This window comes from Caloenas nicobarica, chromosome 1, assembly GCF_036013445.1.
Source record: "Caloenas nicobarica isolate bCalNic1 chromosome 1, bCalNic1.hap1, whole genome shotgun sequence".
Lineage (NCBI taxonomy): Eukaryota > Metazoa > Chordata > Aves > Columbiformes > Columbidae > Caloenas > Caloenas nicobarica.
The window spans coordinates 189,780,811-189,802,894 of record NC_088245.1 but is presented as its reverse complement, the minus strand read 5'-3'; the positions used below and the strand labels follow the sequence as shown (position 1 = coordinate 189,802,894).

Below are 22,084 nucleotides of genomic sequence, written 5' to 3'. Positions count from 1 at the left end.
ACACCTCACGCTCTCTCTCTCGTGTCATGTGCCAAGAGGCTATGGCCCATGAACAGGTGGGCAGAAGAAGCCTCCATTTCATACCACACTGACAACAATAAGGACTTACATGCAATGTGAGGTCTGTAAGTCTGGTTCTTTGACAGAAAGAAACAGCAGACATAAAATCTAATGGGATTAATAAGGGGAAAACAGCCTCTCTATAATATTATTATATAATATTCAAAGGCTGCAGGTTGGTACCTGGTCCCCATCATAGGTACGCACAAAGCGCAGTCCCAGGGAGCTTTCAAGCTAAGAAGTGTAGGTCAAGCAAAGTTACTTAAATTTTTTCTTGATCAGTAAAGGCTGCTGATGCCTCTGTTGTGTGAGGCACCATATAGAGATGGGGTCCATTGCAGAACCACCTGGAGTCTAACAGACAGACAGTGATCAAACGACAACATACTTGGTGACCCAGAGGAATTTATAGGCGTAGCAGAAGATGTGCGAGACATATCAAATGTCACTGAGATATATGTGCGAGACATATCGCTGTGAAAGAACAACATTCATTAGATACTGGTACTGGAAATAATACTGGAGAAGAAAGTATCATCAACTATAAACCCCACCTTTGCAGAGTCAGAAACATTGTCCCAATATGGAGATGGAAAATCCACCTGTCCCATCAAGATCTGATCAAAAAGCACTTCTTGGTCATCTCCACTTCTGTAAAGTAAAAACCAAACAAAAACAACAACAAAACCCACAAAGAAATTATTTCCAGACCTGGTTTCAATAGGCTTCTTGAAATTGCTTTTAATTTGCCATCCCTTAGTATGCTTTTGGAAGCTGTTGATTCCCCCCAAGCATGTGACCATGGATGTGAGTAGGGAGATCATAAACCAAAGTGCATTTGGTACATTCTTTCTGGAGCAACCTGCTTGTCTTTAGGATTGTCAACAACTTTGCAATTGCTTTGAGGGGAAGAAGAGATCTGACATGTCCTTATTAAGTGGCTTACATTTTAATTACCTTTTACTGACCACAAAATATGTTGTATTTGGTCCATGAATGAAGATGCTTATTTCACTTTGTATTTTAAACATCAGGCAAAGGCACCCCGAACCCGTAATGGAGGCTCTTGTTTTGTAATGTAATGAAGTTTAAACTAAAATAAACAAACATGAGACAGAGATTTTACAGTAAAATCACAGACATTTATGGGGTTTGTGTAAATTACTATGTAAAGCATGGGAAAAAACAAACCCTACAAGCAGAGAACTTTTTCCAGTGGGAATCTCTGTGCTTAATGCACAAGCAGCACAGGGACCAATTCACAGAACAAAGATGGTTGAACAGATCAGTCCATACCCACGGAACGGAGGGAAACCACAGAGCAGGATGTAAGTGATCACACCCGCTGCCCAGATGTCCACCTTCAAGCCGTATCTAGAAGTGTGAGAGACATGGTTAGAGATATCCGGTTCCCATGGACTACCGTTCAAGAGCAAAGATTTTTCAGAATTATTAATAATTTCTTATATATTCTCATCTGAACTTTCTCTTTGTCCTACCTACTGACCGTAATTCTGCTTTCAATTTTTTTTTACTTTTACATCTTAAGCACACATCAGATCAGAATGTAGGAGTGCACAGAAGGTGTTCTGTATTCTTGAGTTAGTGATGCCTACCAACATGAAGCCTGCAAAGGTGACACAGACTGTTCAAGGCAGCAGGTATTTACTCCATGGAACTAATCAGAAGAGGACAGTGTGTGATAATGAAATAAAAGTAAGTAAATGGTATTTAGCAGTTTCTAGGGACAGCTTAAGAATCACTTTTATTGTAATCTGCAAATGGCTAGTTAGTAACTCAGTGTTAAGCTGAGAATTTCGAGGCCAACAACTGGCAGAGGAACCTAATATAACTCCAAAGTTGGCTCAGCTCTGAGCTGGTTTGGATAAGACACCCTCCAGAGGTCCCTTCCAACTACATTGTTCTGTGAGCCATGATTCTGCACCATACCCAAGCAAAGGCAGCGCAAAAATCTTAATTGCAAGAAGTCCTATCTGGGACACCGATGAGAAGATGCTTCACTGTTTACACATCAATGAATCATCACTAGAAGTGATTTACCCAGTTTCAGCAATGATTTCTGGAGCTACATATGTTGGGGTCCCGCAAACAGTATAAAGAGGTCCATCCACAATTGTTGCTAGGCCAAAGTCTCCTAACTTCAGAGACTTGCTTCCATCTTGGTGTTCATAAACCTAAATCAGGAAGAAAATTCAAAGGTTTAACACAGTACCATCAAGGTAACTACTACATAATTTACTAACTGCCTGAACTGTTCCTTCTAATTTACAGTCTTTTTTCTCTTCCTTGCCTACAACAAACTTCTCTGCACGCTTTGAAAATTCACAGACAATTAGGACAACTTCTTTTGAATTCACTCAGGGTGTTTGGGAAAGATTTCACTACCTGGCCAACAAAGGAAATATTTCATCTTGCTAGAAGCTAAACCCCAGAAGCAAAGGGCTAACCTTCCAGCAGTGATGTTCCTAGGTTAACTTCCCACTGACAGACGATTCACAGTATAGGGTTTTTGATTCTTTTTAAATTTTACTCATACAGAGTTTAAAGGCTTGCACAGGGATTTCAGCTGCTTAGATAATTCAACAGTGGCTGCACTGAGAGCAACAACAGGTTCTTCTCCATGTATTGAAGTCACAAGATGCAAACCTGGCCAGACTATTGCACACAGAAACACTGTCCTCTCCTTGGATGACTGTTCAACACCAGTCAGTGTCTTAGTGGTATGATACCAACATCATCAAGGGACAGAGGCAGGGCTGTTGACAAGTTCATATGAAAATCCTCTCTTAAAACACAGTCTTCACAGCAGCAACAGGATCTTTCATGGCTTTTTATGGGTGCAAAGGGAGATTAAGATGTAGACATAAGAATAAGCTAGAAAGTCCAGTAAAAAATACACAATTTTAAAAGCTGGCTCAATGCGAAAGAAAAACCCAAACCTGCAAACACTGAAAATATACCAAAAAAATGCTTAAAATAAAAATATTTAATTAAACACTAGACTATGAGTCTTTCTTTAATCCAGCTGCTGGTTTGTGTTCTGCTTCCATTTTGAAATTGTTTATGATGCAATTTAAAGCTGTTTACCATAACACCACCTTAAAAAATGGAAACAGTCTACAGGAAGTCTTCCTAAAGTATATATGCGTCACATAGCACACAAGCTCCATGCATCCTAGCTCACCAACAGTGGTATCCTGACAAATATCAGCTGTTACACCCAGCAAAACTAGAAAATACCATACTTCACAATCAAAACCAAAATACCTTAATACCCATCTTGACCAGCTGCTCCTACATCAGAAATCACATATTTCTACAGTTGTTTGCAGAGGAAAATCCTAGATTTGTTCTTACAAAAATGCAATAAATCCTACAATAGACTCTTGAACAGTTAATTTGGTGCAAAACTGAAATCTTGAACTACTGTTTGCTACAGATCTACTATAGCTCGTAACAATCAGTTATATTATACAGCCCCTCCAAAGTTTCTACTTTGTTAATATTAGTCATGTCTAGAGAGAAAAACTCTGTCAGCCCTGAATCCCTGCTACCAGGTGATACAGCCACAAGCAGACATTCAGAATACACAAAATTCTTTTATTTTTTATGTTATTTTTAATAATACAACAGGATCTTTAAGGGGACCAGCAATTTGATATGTATTCACATTTCTCTGCTGTTACACCAGAAAAAAAATAGGCTTAAAGAAAAGCACTGGGAATAAAGCAATTATGGTTTTATTAAAAACACAGATTGTTAAATACATCTGGTTCCTGAAACTGAAGAAAGTGCTCTCTGAAATTGTAGTAATAAATCTAATTTCAACAACAGTTTTAATTAAAGGCTAGAGACTAGAGGTTTAAGTATTCACTTGCTGAAAAATGTAAAGTGTGCACTTAGACATGAAGAGCTGAATGCAGTCTAATTAGCATCTCATATTATGTTTCATATGGTTATCTTTCACAGAGCCCTCTCTGAGTTGTGTTAACCTAGTGAACGTTCATAAGCTCCTTCCTTCAACAGACTGCACCTTGTATGACTCATAAATCCTAGAAATTAATTACAGAAGAGGCTTGTTTGGCAATGTTTACCAATGCAGAAGGTTTATTTTCTAGTGTTTTGCCTCATCTGTTTCCAGGAATTACTTTCCTCGGAAAACGACTTCAGTTGACTTGTAAAACTGAAAAAAGTAACTTTCCCTCACCCTGTTATTAGTCTATATAAAAAGGAGCCCAATGTTACTTGCCAGTCAAGGAATGTGAAAGATAGCTTAATGGTCCTGTTATTCAGAAAAACACTATATATGTTCCACTGCATTTAAATACTGAAGGGCAATTAAAGAAATGGGGATTAGTGCAAATTGCCCACTATGTAGTGCTTTCACTGTTTTAACTAAGCAATAAAACTGTGTAATTGTACAACACTAATTGAATGCAGCCACACATAATTGTGTACCACCATATGTATCCTATTACTATAAAGACTGTCAGTATTTTCTAAGCTGCTCTTGTGATCAGTGCAGATGGCAACAGTCAGAGAAGTTGTTCTCTAGGGTTTATTATATGGCTATAAAGACATCCCATGACTTGACAAAATAAACGTGCTAAATAGCAGCAATTATAAAAAATGTTCCAATTAAAACATGGAAGACACTCTCTAGACAACAAAGAAAACACTAAAAAATCACAGGTATTCAGCATACTCTAAACTCTTGTGCAGTTGACTGTTAACTGGGCTTTGCATGCTTCGAGGATAATAAGGAATATTTAAGCACTTACAGAAATACCTGGTGTTGCACGTAGGACATTGAGACAGGTTCACACACACAAAGATTTATCGTCAGGGTCTATAGCTGATGGCACACATCAGCTCTAAGCATGAAAGTTACTTTTGGGGAAAAGGAAAAACCAAAGGAGAGTAAGAGGAAGGTCAAAGTGAAAGCTCTCCCAGGAGTCAAGAAGAGATGCAATAAGGAGGCTTCAGATGAGCATCCTCCCGAGTGCCCTCTCCGAAACAGCACGTTCCCCTTCACCCTCCCTATTTTTCCTGTAGTAACTCTATATCTTTTGCCAGGCCTTGCTCATCCTCCCTGTTGTTTTTTCCTGCTAGTGGGGCTGTTAACCTTGGGGCCTGTGTTAACTGGGGCAGATGCTGCCACCCTGGTTAGTTGCTCTGCTTTGGGTAGGCCTGTTATAGGCTCCCCTAAACCTAAAGCTACAACCCACGCACAGGAAAAGGGTGGGGGGAAAAGGGCTGATTCTCACACTGCTGGCCAGAAGAACCTGCTGTAATGACACTACTGGGTTTTGCAGGTGCAAGACCACGATCATAGTGGTGTGAAAGGATCATCACGACAAGGGAAAAACACTGCCATGACAATTTGGGTGAAGGGTTACAGAGCTGCAAGCACAAGGCAGGCTACAGAAGGCAAGCAGAAGGTCTTTAGCAACAGAAAGGCTAAGGCCCAAATGGCATTTTGCATATTTTTTATAAATGCCACAAAAATAACCCTAATTGCAATCTTGGGATAGAAGGAGCTATCCACCTCATTTGACAGAGAAGAAGCTGAAAGTAGAATGGTCAAGAGACACTAAGGGCACAGACAGCCAATGTCGGAGGCAGGGTCAGAACTCAGGTGAGGCTGTCTCCAAAGCACTCTTCCAAAACAGCATTCGTTTCTTCCAAGGACCTGATAAACCTTAGAGAATCAATATAATTTATGAAGCAAATGCTGGCTTTTGAGAGTTAGGATGCTGCAAAAGGTTAAGTGCTTCATCCTCACTGCTCAGTATCAGTACCAACATAGGACCTTTCCCTAAGCACACCACCGGAAAAATCACTCAGAAATAATCCAGCTACAATGCAAAGAGTGTGAGCATTCCTGGTAGTGGTTAATTACCAGAGACAGCTGGGCAGGCAAAACTAATTCTCTCCCTATTGCCCCCACCTCCTGTCTACCTTTCTCTCTTCCCCCTAAAGCTTAACTCTACTGTCGGCAGACTTTAGGCATTTAGAGACACATCAAGACAGCAGCAGGGCAAGCCATGCCCTAGACCAAGACCTTCCTGCACACTCCAAGTCACAGAATTAATGAATCCTGGCATGTGATTGCTGTAATTTCTGCAGGCAGCCACCTATGAACACCAGCACAAGGGCTGCAAAAGGAGTATCAATCATTAGCGTCTAGGAAAACTTCTACTCAACATTTTTTTAGCAGTTTCTGGCAAACGAGGGCAGGCTGCTTCCTCACCCAGAACTACAAAGGCACCTGCCATAGAGGAACCTCAACTGTAAAAATCCCTCTCCCTGGAAGTTTAGTAAGATGTACTTGAGTCAACTTTCACGTAAAACATCTTCAGTGTTGAGCAGGACTAAATGCACGAAGTCAAGACAGAGAGCACACAGCTGAGAGAACTGATATTCTAGGTATCTTAAACATTTTTTATGGTTGCAGAATATATAGAAAATCAGGATGTCTTGATACTGGAACATGACAGCAAATTTGTGAAAACTCAGAGAACAGTGAAATAATGAGGAGAAATTAATTTCTCAGAGGAAATGAAACTGTGTCAGTTGGAGAACACAATTGCTGCATTCAAGAGTGCAGAATTCTCAGAAGAAGGACTCATTAATTGCCAGGGTATGTTTTTTGTTGTCTTCAGTGGATAGATTCAGCCAAAAAAAGAGAAGATTTAGGCTGTCTATTTGGGAAAGTGGCTTAATAAAATGTGCTATAGGATTTTTTGGGAGATGCAGCAGGGAAATGCAGGACGCCAAAGTCTCTCCCTGCTTGTGCTCTGATGTACTACATGATTATACCCCCACCACATTTGTAAAACTGAACTGCTGCTAATTACTTAGGCAGCTGCAGAAGTCCAGAATAGTCTATTGAGAATAGAATATCTTTGTATTTATGAGAAGCTCGAAATTATGCTTCAGCTTACTCAAAGGTCACTTCTAGTGATCACTGGAACAACTCAGCCACTGGGTCCTGGGGAACAGTCTAGACATATCAGCTTATGTTACCGTACTTTTTGTGATAGCTGTTATTCTTAGGAAAGCTTTACAATGCTAAAGTTAAAATTAAAAGACCAATGACTTAAAAGACTGAAGTAAACTTGGCAGGTGTGTGGAAGGAGGGAGAAGTGCAGACCTTCTCTCACACACTCCCAAGTTATCAACAATACTGAAAGCTGAATCTTTACTTACCAGTAGATTCTCCGGCTTGATATCCCTGTGGACAATGTTCAGGCTGTGAAGATATTTGATGGCACTGGCCAGATTGTAAAGCATCCCACTGGCATCCCGCTCTGTATATTTGTTGGTGGAAGTAATAGCATCAAAAAGATCTCCTCCCTGGAACAAAATGACCATGGCATATAAGCAATACTGCTTGTGAAATTACTGAAAAATTTAGGGAAGATCAAGTAGCATCATTTATACAGGAGGAGGAGGAGGGAGGAGCAGCACAGTTTCCTTGCAGCTATAAACTATGGGTACTGTGATGACATTCCCCATAAAGGCAGCTGAACATATCAATAATTCAGATCCATTTGTCATGGCTTAGTTGGTCAGCCAAGAGGCTGGAGTCTCTACTGCAAACCATTCCCACTTGCTGCTGCTTTTGTACCATGTCCAGCCCTTGCCAACCTGTGTGTTCAGAGCCCCTGTTGCAATTTTCTGGCATGCCTACATACTTGCCTGTCAAGATGCCATGTGCCAATACTTGCCATTCTTTATTAAAATCACAAACAGGCTGACATCAAATTTTTGCCCAAAGTCTGACTGAACTCCAGCAAAATGAAAGAATTCTGAGTAAAACTCAACCCAGAAATCTGTAATCACTGCTAGCATATTTTAAAAATATGTTTCCATCTCATAAAACTTTGAAAACTTGGAATTCAGAAACCACTTTCTCTACATAGGATATGAAGCTTTTGGTAGTGTGACGCTTCTTGCAGCTAATACTGAAGAACTTTCCAGTATATATGTCAGACGATCATAGTGGAAGACACTTAAGAATTACCAGCAGTATTTCACCACAGCTACAAATACAGATGGTAGCTTGTGCCATTTTCAGCTCATCGTGCTGTCTAATTCAGTCAAATGCTACTGACAGTGAAAGAAAAACAAGAAAGGAAGGGAAGGAAGGGAAGGAGGAAGGAAGGGAGGAAGGAAGGAAGGAAGGAAGGAAGGAAGGAAGGAAGGAGGGAAGGAAGGAAGGAAGGAAGGAAGGAAGGAGGGGAGGGAGGGAGGGAGAAAGGAAGAGAGAAAGAGAGAGAAAGAGAGAAAGAAAGAAAGAGAGAAAGAAAGAGAGAAAGGAAAGAAAGAAGAAAAGGAAGGAAGGAAGGAAGGAAGGAAAGAGGGAAGGGAGGGAGAAAGGGAGAAAGGAAGAGAGAAAGAGAGAAAGAGAGAAAGAAAGAGAGAAAGAGAGAAAGAGAAAGAAGGAAAGAAAGAAGGAAAGAAAGAAGGAAAGAAAGAAGGAAGGAAAGGAAGGAAGGAAGGAAGAGAAAGAAAGAAAGAAAGAAAAAGAAAGAAAGAAAGAAAGAAAAAGAAAGAAAGAAAGAAAGAAAGAAAGAAAGAAAGAAAAAGAAAGAAAGAAAGAAAGAAAGAAAGAAAGAAAGAAAGAAAGAAAGAAAGAAAGAAAGAAAGGAAGGAAGGAAGGAAGGAAGGAAGGAAGGAAGGAAGAAAACAATGGAAGTCCTCAAAGTTTAAATGATCTTCACCAGGATCTGAGGCAGCCATGACATTTGGACTGTATTTCTAGAGCTGAGCTGGCAAGTGGGAAGAAGAACGTGTAAGTGCTTGGAGAAAGATCAAAAAATAAGTTTAAAGAAGACATTAGGGAGGAAGCTTGACAGAGCAGGGGAAAAAACAAATATCTTTTGAGAAATACTACTCAGAGGTATTGGGCCTCTGGCCAAAATCAAAACAGCATCATAAGGGAAACACAGACCAAGAGAGAAAAAAAGAAAGAGGAGGGAAACGATAATTCTGCAAAAAACAATGAAAAAAAATCCCTGCTTCAGTCAAAACATCTAGAAAAATAAATATATCACAGGAGACTATTTTAAAGGAAAGGCTGGTATTTTCTGAAAGCAACAGAGGAGTCCCAGCTTTGCCGGCTCTCATGATTTTATCAACAGCCTCAAGTTATTTGGAATTTTTTTTAAGGCTCAGTTCCACAGTAAACACTCTTTTCACGAAGAGAAAGGAGGATGGAGAAGAAAGAAAAAAAGAATTCTTCCAGGAATCATGGCTGCAGAGAAAAAGGTAGGAAAAGACAACGACCAAAGAGTCAAACCTGAGAAAGCAGACATTACTTGTTTTTTAAAAAAAACCCAAACAAACTATTAAAAATTTTGCATTGTTGAGGTGCAGCTGAAGTCTGCCAGTGCAGGTTTATTCCCACTGTTGATGCAAACCCCCAGCTTTGGAAACTGCTTACAGCCAACCATTGTCAAATCTGGACCACATTAAAACCTCTTGCTCTAGCTGGTGACTGATCAAGATGCACCAAGATACATAGTGTCAAGGAAAAGGATGAAGAAAAGGCCAAGCAAAACCAGATAGAGGATTAGAGAGAAAGGTCAAATATTTGGCAAAAGTACAATACTATGTACTTCATGGCATTATCTGATCCCTAAGTATTAGATATCAGCATGTGGCAAAATACATGGGATAAATAATCTATCTTCCCTAAGCTCCTTCCTGTGAAGGCCCTGTACCAGCTGCTTCTTAACATGAGGTAGTGGATTAGAGTGATCTTTGGTCCTATCTAATACGTTCCAGATGCTCAGGAGAAGTGTCAATAACATCAGCAAAGGATCTGCCTCCAAACAAAGAAAACAGCCTCAGCTAAGATGTGAGGGGTGAGAAGGGAAGAAGCTGAACCTTAAAAAGAGAAAGGAAAATTTCTGCCTAAAGTCAGAAGAGAAAGAAAAAATGTTCACATGCAAGGGAAACCAAAACTCAGAAAAAGATAGAGGCTGCAGATCACATGAATAGATGGCCAAGACAGTCTAAAGCAGAATAATTTTCTGCAGTTCGGCAGCCTACTTTACTTGGTGAAGTGTCTTACCAGGTAGCCTGCTAAGAAAATAAAGCGTATATTCAGTCTGTGGGATTCTCTGCAGTTAGAAGAGAGGTGATATCCTGGAAAGAGTTAACAGAGCTGACAGCTATATCAGGCAGAATTGTTTTCAGACTTCCCTTTCCCCAAAGAGCACTTTAACCTGCAAGGTTCTGCTTAGCCGATTCACACAGCAGGTCACTATCATTTATTCCGGCACAAGGGGTGAGTTCAGGATGACATTTCAGTCTTAAATCCCCTGTTCTGGAGTGAAATGGGACCAGTAACATCTGAATGCAGTTTTTATCATCTGTGCACATGAGGAAGTATACTTGGAAGTACAGTAACCAATTATTTATTTATTACCTTGTTATGTAAATGATATAATCTCTCTTTTCTTCTGCAAAAGTGAAATCATATCCTGGAGCAGTAAAGGAAACTCTGCAATAAATCTTGCTTGTTAAATTGGCCAAACCCCTGTTAGGTTTGAATAACAATTTTGTTTCGCTGTGTAAAAAGGCAATGTGCCAGAAACCAGGTCCTTGCTTCCTTTTGCAAGCACCACTTGCAATGTGTTTATATTTGTATTTATGAAGTGCTTTTTCTTACACTTTACAAAGCAATGAATGGCCTATCTTCCACGAGGTGAGGGCAGTATTTGCAGCAGCCACTTATGTCAAATATGTTACTGCCAATTAATGCAGGGTGGTATTAACTGAAACCGTGCTCTGCAGTATCAAGCCTTTTCTCCTTGAGTTTCTTTCCTGTCTGTGAGTTTGATTTAAAGTCAGGTCTTCAAAAGTCAGTCAATAGCAGATGGTTAATCAATTCTAACAGTGCATGCTGTGAAATGGTACCAGTCAGCAATTGGTGAATTAACAACTAATGTCTTCCCAGAAATACCTTCCCTGGTGCCCATACAGTACAAGGCTTTTTCTCCCAATTAAATATTAAGGAATAGATGTTTGTAACAAAGAAACAAAGTTGACTTCCCAGGATATTTCTTCTAAATTTCTTCTATTATTCCACACAAAAGTAATGAACGTTAAACCAGTGCTCTCTAGGATATCTAAACTACAGAGATGTCTATAAAGCCCTTCTATAGCATAACTTAAAGCATAAGTATCTTAGTATGTGCAGCAATCCCAAAGAGTAAAGAAGAAAGAGGGCAAGGAAACAGATTTTTCCAGAAAGTGAATATAATGGATGGTTTTCTTTATATACACGTCTTAGGCTAGTTATTTTGTAAGAGTTTTTGGTCCCCTCCTCTCTCATTTAGCTGAGTAGGACTTGGATTAAAAATCCATCGAAGACCACAGCTTGAACATTTTTCAAGCATGAACAGCACAGCAAGTTGCACCCATAAAACCAGCTATGTGCTTACGCCTTGGTGCGTTAGACAAAGCACAGCTTTTACCTCTTAGCACACCTCATGGGGCCAGTATGATGGATTTGTCACTGCAGGCTGAAGCTGTGGCTACATTAGATTACAATGCTGTGCCAGAGTATTGAGGTACCTTTGAACAGTCTCTCATGGACACTGGGAAAAAACATACAGTAGCATAAATCTCAGAGTGAGCTCACATCATAGAAAAGAGCAGTAATTATTATTAAAATAGTGTTAAATGGCTAATGGCACCCGATCTGAAGCTGTGCTATTTCACATTGCACTCCTGAGTGGGCACCAAGAGAGGGCTGTGACTATGAAGAAGGTAGGGAAATTCTTCTGGGACTGGTTACACAGAGGGACTTGTGGTGTGGAAGAGTGCCAGTATTTTGCTTTTTTCTTTGGATTTAACATCGCCACCAGAGACAAAATGGGGATGCTGGGTACCCTGTCAGCTCCTTGCAACCAGTATGTCCCACTGTGCCTCCTCAGGGCTTGGAGGTATTGGACAGTAGGGTTAGTGGGACCATGAATTCCACAGCACCACCCAAGCCAAGTAGTGCATCTGGCAGGCTCAAACCTAGGAGGACAATGTTGCCTTCTCTTAAGATGTAGGGCATGACCTGAGCTTCTCATGGATAACAAGGCAGTCCTGGCCTGCCACAAGGACAGGGAAAAATCTGTGGCCAACCACCCACGGGCCACATTTGACAACCTCCCAGCGCTGCAGTGCAAATACAGCTTGTGTCACCACTGCTGCCACGGAGCACGGGGGATAATGGAATGAAACAAAAAATGTTTAATTCTCCTTGCTTTCCTATTCCAGCCCAGAGATTTAGAAGTTCTTTTAAGAAATGCTTGGACCTGGGGTCATCCTATCTAACATCTCAAAGAGATGCCTGCATTAAGAGCATCCCCCAATCTCCACCTAAAACCAAAGCAAAGCAGGTAACAATCCTGCCTGCCAAAAGGGCTTTCTCTCACAACCTCTCCTGATGCCTGTTTCTAACCATGGATACAGAGGATGTCTACTGAAAGTGACCACACTTTTAGTTTAAGAGAAGTGGAAGAAATCCGGATGGGGTGCCAGTGTTCAAAGTGCCTGATTTGCTCACAAGTGTTGAGCATGCACAGACAAGAGGCCTGCACACAACTGCTGCTGCTGCACAGCTTTATTGTAACCTCTGTCCTGAAACACGTAAAACTGTGGATTTCCCGAGTGTAGGCATGATAGGCTGCCCCAGGAGAATGTGCTCATCCAGATACAGAAATGGAAGGGGCTGCTGGAAAGATCCCTTCTCATAGAATGGCTGAGGAAGGAAGGAGAATCGCTAATGCCACCTGTGAATGTGAAAAAAACAGGTGTATTCTGCTAAAGTAAGTATGGAGGACAAAATGTCCTCTGTGTTTTTCTGCCCTAATTTGGACAATTTACTCAGATGTATTTCTACCACCTTTCATGCACAGTGACATACTTGTGTCTCAGTACCAGAATCAAGAACTAAATTCATACTTCATGCACTGCACTGTTGACAGTATAGGGGCAAGAGATGACCTGGTCTGAGTTTCATAATCCAGTTTTAATATGTAATTCCATCACAGTTACTATGAAGAAATAAATAGCATCCCAAATATAAAATGCTGCATTCGCAAACTTACTTTTCAGAATAGGACCCTGCTATAAATAGCAGGTTTTCCTCTTTCACTTCCTCCCTCCTCCTTAAATTTAGGTTATTAGCAAGGAGGCAAGCCTGACAATGTGTACATATAAATCAGCAGAGAAAAAAGACAGGTAACAGCATTTAAATGTAACATAAATTAATAGAATTTAATTAAACTCTATTTTATCAAAGAGTATTCCATTTTGAAGGGTGGTATTTACGGCTATTTGGACTGGGTGTATTTTGAGTTCACCTCAAGGCAGATGCTTTTTTTTTAAGAGAAAACTTTTTATAGACAATTCTTTTGCAGGACCAATTAAAACTGGTGATTTCCAAAGTACTATCCATTGAGCACTTCTGAGTGCTGATTACAGAAAGCCAGATAAATATTAGAAATATTTGAGAGCTGTAAAAATATCTGACAGTGGGTTAAATATCTTTCAGTAGAGTGCTCGACAAGACTATCTTTAGATATCACTTCCATTTTAAATTATTCTATGATTCTATGACTTTTAGTCAGCTTCAGTATCAATAAAATTTCTGAGTATAGTTGAAACAATTCTTAGCATGGAGCTTATCTCCAAAATACTCACCTTCACGAGTTCCATGACAAGGTACAACTCAGTTGGCATGTCCATCTCCTCAATCAGAAGTACAATATTGGGATGCTTGACTCTCCTTAAAATAGATACCTCGTTCTGGATCATGTGTTCCTGCCACACGAAATAAATCTTTAATGACTATGGGTTGGTGGGAAAAGTTTTCACCTCCATTGTACAGTGAAAAATGCAGAGAGAATTGGGACCTGCATTGACTCTTCAGGGTTTTTTAAATAGGTAACAGACGTCACCTCCAGCAACATGGAAGGAAAACATCTAGAAACAACAACAGTGTGATAACTGAAAGAACAGAGCAGAACATAGAAAAAGAAATGGAGGAAAATACATGTTTCTGAGGCAGAGAAAAGTTAAATATGAAAGCTTCTATTTTTTTTCTCCAATTCAGAATCTTTCAATTTAAAAATATGACAGCATCTTCTCAGAGAATCCTTTGTTATAGATTTCAAACGCTAACAGAAACTCACTTACTATAAAACTGACATCAATTTGATTAACCTTGCATACTGTTTAGACATAGTGACCAGTGTCGTTATAATTATTAGTACTATTTTTCTGGTTTGTTTTGTTTTGTTTTTTTTTTTTAACATCTGAGGTTGCGAAAACTAGAGGACATAATTACAGGGGTATAGAGCAAGGGGAGTGAGTGTACCCTCACACAACCAACCAACTGGATAATCAACACACGCATCTAGAAAAGCACGTTGCAGTTTTTTATGCTGATACTTCAAGGGTCTCCAGAGGGCAGGCAAAGGCTTCAACCAAAAAGACTCTAACACTTGCCAGGAAGAAGACAAATACCAACAGCTTCCTAAAGTGATTCCTCACAAAATGTTTATTGAAAAAAAAAAATCTTTGGTCTCATTTGATCTATTTGTACTTACTTTTCCTCTACATTTACTTTTTTTGATTATTTTCAGAGCATATTCTCTACCAGTCGATCTGAGGAAAGAGAAAAGAAAAAATTGTATGTTCAATCACATTGAATGCTTTTCCCAGTCAAGTTTATATTTGTCATTTGAGCACAGTAGGTCTGGGCAAAAATTCTATTCAAGTATTTGTTTTGTCAAGAAATGAAGCATGGGTCTGTCTTGAATTGTGAACTTGAGCCATATTTATTGAATATGTGTGCCTGAGAAAAAAGTATTAAGCTTTTTTTTTTCAATGAAGACATTTCAAAGTTTTTGAAACAAAATCACTTGATTGTTTTTTTCATTTTGTAGTGGTATTTGTTATTTCTTCAGCTGTTTTATGTAAAAATATTATATAGTATTTACAGATCTGAATCTTATCAAAAACAACAACAAAAAAGGTTTGTTTCCTGTGAAACAAAAAAATACAAGTCATGGAAAAAAAAAATATATTTTACTTAAAATGAAGAGTCATTTGTTTTGTCTCAGCACTTGCAACTGCTAAGATAAAAAAGTCAATCTTTGGAATAATGTTTTATGTATTCAGTGAGTATATGATACCTATCAGAGTTAAATATATTTATGGGACAGAATATTAAAGGTTCTGGAGACAATAAGAAATTATAGAGAATTAGTTCAGGATGAGAACACATTTCCTTTTTTTAAAAAAAACATGTAATATTTATCATACCTGGATATTTATTGTATAGAATGCTAGCATAGAAAACTAAGGTTATAGACAAGTTCACCATATCAACTTCCATTTCTTAACCAAGTTACAAAACCAAAAGATGGCTGTAAGGAGGATACCAAGAAGTTCATTTCACAAGCTCTAGTTTCACTATAAGGTTAAATGAAGAATGGGTATTATATAAAAAAAAGCTCTTACTGAAATGCTTTCTTTTTGTAATAAAAATCTAAAGAGTTTACAAAAGTCTAATACATTGCCCTTAAACATATGTTTCATTAAAAAATAGCTTCTCAAGCATATGGGGAGATTTTTTTTTTCATTCTTCATTTAGCAAAACATAGTTAAATTGATACATAAATTGATATATAATAAGTTAAACAGAGAAATGAATGTGCCTAGAAGTGTGCACAGTCTGTCAAGTAGGACATGCAGAGTGAGTCATAAACTGAAAGCGTTGAATTAGGAAAATGACTGGGCATTATCATTGCCATATATAAGCACGGAGACCTCCTCTAGCAATGATGTACCACTGGGTGTTAATTTAAGGGAAAATGGGGACCTCCCTAAAAAGAAAAAAATTCAAAATAATAATTCTCTTTGAGTTCCCAGGTCAGCAGGGAGCAACAAGTCTGTATGAAGACATCAATTAAAAGACTGTGGAAAGAAATCTCACTGGATGATGACATTTATGACTTGGAAAAAAAAGTACAGCATGGCTCTTCAAGACTTAAGCAAGGAAGAATTAAAAACTTCTCATATCTGTACTCCCCCACCAAGGGGTTTAATGCTACAGCCCCCAGAAATGGGCCACACTCAATGGGGGGCTGTCCTTTCCTGGTGCTGCTCTTTGGTGGCGACAGTCTCAGCTCAGAGCGGGCACAGGAAGAGATATGGACACAATTTTTGGGGAAGGGAAGGAGGAGGTAGGAGTAGGACTATTAGCAAGTAAGATATCTGGGGTTCAAACTAAGACAAAATATGCTCTCTTTCAATAGAAGTCTCTTTCGAGCTGCTTGGTTGCCCTAGGAATGCTTCCTTTCTGTCATGAGAAAGGAAATTGATGGTTTTTGTTGGCCATGGGAGACTCCACGTGCTCCAAAACACTGGGAAATCTGAGCTAGTGAGGAAATGTCAGAATTTGGAAGTATCTGAAAGTTAAAAATGAACACATATAAAATAACACCACAGGACAAATTGCGCATATGATGGAGCAGATATGTAACGAGCAGATGACAACTCTGACTGCTCTTTGTTTTGGTAAAAAGAAAATTAAAGCTAAGATAATGCAAATCCTTTCCTCTAAAAAGCTGCAGAACCGCAGGCTGTCAGCAGTGCTGCAGCTCACACACCCACCAAAAAATATGTACGGCCATGCCAGAAACTCACAGTGAAATGGGCATATCAGCTCTCACCTATCACTCAACCCAAACAATAAAAAGGTGCCACAAGAAGTAGGAAACACATTATGGCTGGATAAAAGTCTGGACCCGCAGCACTAATGCAGGGCACAGCGTTAGACCTCTAGTTCATAACAGGGCTCCGTGCCACACTCCCTGACTGTTTTAACCTTTTACAAAGTTCATGGAGATTTCCACTGCACTGGAGACAGAAGTCTATCTTCACTATTTTTGTGTGTGCATTAAATGTATTTTTGTGTGTGTGCACGTGCATTCACAAATGCTCAGAATGGGATTTAGAAGTCCCCATGTGAAAATTTTGAAGATGGTTTTTGGTTTCTATTTGGGCTGTTGTTAAAGAAAAATGCCCATGAATGCGTTTGAAGCGTCAGAGTAGTTTAACAGCGCACACGGGCTGGTCTCCACAGCTATCGAGAAGCATCATCCATGTGATCAGTGAAGATGTGTAACAAGACCCGTTTCTACTTGCTTAACACCTCATGGTGCTATTCCTTTGAAGTCTAATGCACACAGGAATTGTATGTCACAAGAAAGTGGAAAAGTCCTCTATCCCAAGTATCACCCCATCAATTCTGGCTCTGCAAATGATGGACATATCAGACTTTGAAGTGAGGTGTTTTCTGCTTAGAAAGACTGTGAAGAATGTTTTTGAAGGGGTTTTACATGTACTGGCTTTAATTTACCCTCCGAGCCTTTAATTTCTCCTTCCACACTTGTGATGGCAAGGGTATACTGCTTTAGAAGGGGAAACTAAAAGAAATAATTCTACTTTAATTTTCGAGCTCTCCCAAAGTAGTAACTCTGATATAAATGGGATACATGGAATGGTATGGCTCAGAGACCATAAGACTATGTGTCTGGGAATACCGGAGTAATTATGCTATTTGAGCACATATTTGCTACATAGATTGTGTTACTGGATACTTCTGGGACCAGGAGGATAGACAAGAGGACAGGAAACAGTTTTCATTTAAACTCTCAAGGCTATTATAATCAGTGTTATTTGTAGATGTGGTGGGACGTATATCTAATTTTGTTCATGTCTTTTCTCTCAGCTTGAGAAAGAGTTGTAAAATGCACACTAGCACATTTGAACTGTCTCAGTACAACTGGCATTTTCAGCTGAATCAAACCCTCAACCTTTATTTTGCCTTGTAATGTTTCTCTCAGTCACTACTCACTTTACTTTTAGCTTTCCTTTTTCTTTTTTTAGCTATAAGTTTTCACCCGTGTTTTTCATCAGTCATGCCCCCTCCATAGGGTTTAACAGAGCTTTCTTGTTTTCATATTGTTTTGCTTTGCTTCCTTTAGGCTTCCATATTCCCCCAGTTTAGTGTTCAGACCCTGGGGTTTGATCTGAACAGCTGTCACCCTCCAGATGACCAGTTCCACCACGTCCTCACCCTGACAGAGCTCTAAAGGCCCCACAAGAGCTTTGGCCAAGTCCCACAAGCACACTGTCAGCTGATACAAAATCCACTCTTCTCCCTTCCCCAACAGCTGTCTTCATGGTCTGCGACTTGTCAGACTTTCAGATGCAGAGCAGGACCCGTCTTTTTCCAAAGAGACTCTAGTTTAAAACTAGTCAATCTTATTTATCATCGTCTGCCGTGAGATCTAATCTCGGCTTAGTCTCTAGGGTTAATATCACCTTCTTACAGGCTAAAGAGCGAAAGTTCTTTCTTTGAGTCCAAAGGTGAGGTTATAGCCTTATGTAAGAGTCTCCTCTGTATGATATGGTAATAGGAGATATAAAACTTTACTTGTGGAATTTCATTATCAGTCCTTGACATCTCTCTTGTTCTTTCTTTTATACATCTCTAGTTCTGGCAGTTTTTTGTCTTCCCTACACTGCTACTATCTACCATGAGCAATCTTACAATCATTCCACACACAGGTACCTCCTGTCTTTCTGTACTCCATATTCTCTTATTTTTTAACAATACCATCAAAAGGCATCTGCAGTTCTACTCAGAGCATTTCTGTCTTTTGTTCTCCTTTTTTCTTTTTTTCTTTTTTCACACTATTAACACTGCGTAGAGACAGTTCAAACCTGGTTCATGACTTGCCTGACTGAATTTAGAAACCAACACCTGTGCTAGTCAACCTGGACACTTTCAGGAACATCGACATTCGAGGTGACTTGTGACTTCTCTAACCTGGAGTGGATGTCTAAAATCAGCCTTGAAGGGTGACTGTTCTCTCCTCTTAGCAGTAAAGAGCAGTGAATAAGTTAAATTTTGATGTCTGCAGTGCAGGCTCCTAGAGTTGGATGTACCTCATATAATGGCATAAAGCAGGCAAGCAGGAGATAGGTGCCTGTTTTATTAAACACTGAAGAGGTTCCTCCTCAGTGTCAGATGGCAGAAGAGATGGATTTGAAGTCAGCTCTTTCTGCTTTCCGCCACTACCACACCACGCACACAAAACTTCCTGACATCTTTACAGAATGCTCCTACATGTGAAACATTTCCTCGGTCTAATGTAAAAGGAGAGTTGCAAGAATATACTGCAAGAAAAGAGGTTATGTCAGTGTAACAAGAAAGGTTTAACACAAAGAACGCAAAAATCATGTGGAGTGCAGCAGAAAAACCCACAAAGAATTAAATTCATAGATTGTCCCTTAAACTCACTCTTTTTTTCATGGAAGGGCATTCATCTAGTTTTTCCATCTGGCACCGAGACATTACCTTATTACACATGTCCTATATTCTACAAATAAAGACATGATCTAGAAAAAGCATTACATTAATGATTGCTTTTACAGTAAAAAACATATTATCCTCCTCACCTTTCTATACACTCCTTCACAATAGCAAAATTTCCATCTCCTATAGTCCTTCCAACTTTATATCGCTCTGCTATTGATGCTGGAACCTGGAAACCTTCCTCCAACACTTCTGAAAGAATCATTAGTACATTTTTATTGTTAGTGAAGGAAACACAGATGTTGCACATAACATGCATTTTAAGTCTAGGGTTTAGGAGCCTGGAAACCATTCAGAGTCAGTATCTCACTTACTGTACAGTGAAATCATGCTGCTGACATTGTATATACTCAACAGGTTTCACACAGATACAATAATGAAAAATAAGACTTCTGGGGGCTCAAACATACCACCATTCGAGTGTTACATAGTTTACCATTCCCATTGCAACATGTCCCCAGGACAAAACCAAAATTGTATTTTTTTAATTATGGAAAGGCCTCTGTGATCTGCACAAGCGCAGACCAGCCTCCAAAACAGGCTGGAACTCCTTGACACAGCATGATTAAATATATGTACCAAAGAAGTCCAACACTCAAGCACTTATTTTATTACATCCTGTAAACTGAGACATCCATAAAACTCCTCATGTGCTAAGTGCTAGTTCTTCCCCTCCCCCAATATTAAATATTTAGTTTTTAAACAAATGTTCTCAATAATACTACCTCGCATGCAACCTGGGCACCAGATGTTTAGATAAAATTGCATTACACAGTGTCTTAGCATAAGAAAAGTTTGTAGTTTCATGTGTTTTAGTGCTCATTCATGTACTATTATTTTAAAATATATTTGAAATAGTGTGTTACAAATACCTAACATGCCTCTAAAAGCTGACTGTAAACTGCAGCTGATACAAACTACTATATAAACATCATAACATTAAAAAAAAAATGCCTCTCAGAAATGTGACTTGAATCGACACCCTTTAAGACAGCATTTTTAACTGTATCTTTATCTGTTCTTTGTTCCAGTTCAGTATTAGAAGTGAGTGTTATGGTACATGAGGCTGGGGCTTGCCTGAATTTGCAGGCAGCATGAAGAGTTACTGTTGGACAGGAGCATTTACACACACGTATATGTGCGTGTGAACTGGCAGTATTGGAGCAGACACTATCCCTTAGTCAGCTTGCTCAAGGCCTTAGTACAGGGTGAGACTAACCACTTCTGAGTAAAGACCCAGGATGCAGTATGGTCTTTAGTACCATGACAGACGAAACAAAAATTTAGTGAAATAATCCAATCAGCACTGTGTCACCTGCAGAACTAATACCTTGACTATCCTGCAACAAAACCACCTCTGAATAGGGATGTCCAGATCAAATCTGATCCCGAGTGAACCTAATTGGTTTGCTAAGGCTGACGAGTCTCCTCTAGGAGAGTCATCCAGCCCGCAGCGCTCCCACCTTCTCCGGCAGGAAGAATGACTCATTTCCTACACAGCTGCTGTTATCACTACATTGACTGCTTTGAAATGTCAGCCTTCAAATGTTACCTTCTGCAGGTCCATCATTTTCATCCATAGAGCTGCAAACTTTGGTGGATGCTAATGAGGTAGAGGAGCCACTGTGTTGGGAGCTCTGGAAATGGAGAGACACAAACGAAAACAGATGATTTTTAAGGAGCATGAGTACTCACAGCATGTTCCTGCTGGAGACACATCCCGGAGAGGCTTCAGTGTTCCCTATGTAAAGTATCGATTTACTTTGATGAAGGGATACATGGATGCCTGGGAAGAGTCCAATTTTTCCACTGAAATTACTCTTCTGGTACCCCCGCATACGTGGAGACATCCCTTATCCATCATGTGCAGCAACACTTTTATGTATGGTCTGTTAGTTTCTCCCTATTCCACACACATTTTGGCAGGGAAAACTGAGGAGCTCTATGCCTTCAGCAGGCAGGAGACTTTTCTCAGCTACATTGTTAACCCAGCAGGAACTAGAAGCATGTCTGTTTCGACTGAAGTTGGCTTTGTTATGGGCAGAATTCCTCACTTTTGCAAACCTCCCTCTGGTGAAATCCTCCCCAGTTGTGTTCTAGAAGGGTAATCATTATGGTAACGTATGAAGAAAACAAAATGTCAGGGTGAATAACGTTTCCTTTTTTGGAAAAGCATCTGATTGGATATTTCTCACTTGAGGCGCGAGTTTGTACCTCGGTTTTAAGTACTTGTACATCAAGTGTCTACATTTGCCTATACAGTTAATGGGGGCCAGGAGGATGGTATCTCTATAATCTGTAGAAGGAGACCCGTGACCACCCAACTTGGACACCAAAAGCATAGCAGGCAGGATCACGGCAGGGGAAGCCTTCCGAAGCACCTATCGATGTCTTTCAGTGACACATAGACTCTAGGCAGGTACTTTAGGAAGACTGCTTCATCACATATCTACATGGATGAAACTACACAGACATATGAGATGGACTGGATTTCACCCAAAGCTGTACTGTGTAAAAATTATACAAATGTATCTT

The 22,084-nt window shown here is 39.7% G+C and overlaps 1 protein-coding gene across 2 annotated transcripts in view; it reads right to left on the bottom strand.

The window, feature by feature from the left end:
- DCLK1 (doublecortin like kinase 1) overlaps positions 1-22,084 on the bottom strand; it is a 240,352-nt gene that overhangs the window by 23,360 nt on the left and 194,908 nt on the right. For both annotated transcript variants that reach the window (XM_065634183.1, XM_065634192.1), the window contains exons 6-13: positions 21,102-21,186; positions 19,633-19,741; positions 14,706-14,763; positions 13,798-13,917; positions 7,294-7,440; positions 2,122-2,255; positions 1,357-1,434; positions 615-711 (exon numbers count right to left, since the gene is read on the bottom strand). In XM_065634183.1, coding sequence (XP_065490255.1) covers positions 615-711; positions 1,357-1,434; positions 2,122-2,255; positions 7,294-7,440; positions 13,798-13,917; positions 14,706-14,763; positions 19,633-19,741; positions 21,102-21,186 — 828 coding nt within the window. The remainder of the gene's footprint in view (positions 1-614; positions 712-1,356; positions 1,435-2,121; positions 2,256-7,293; positions 7,441-13,797; positions 13,918-14,705; positions 14,764-19,632; positions 19,742-21,101; positions 21,187-22,084) is intronic.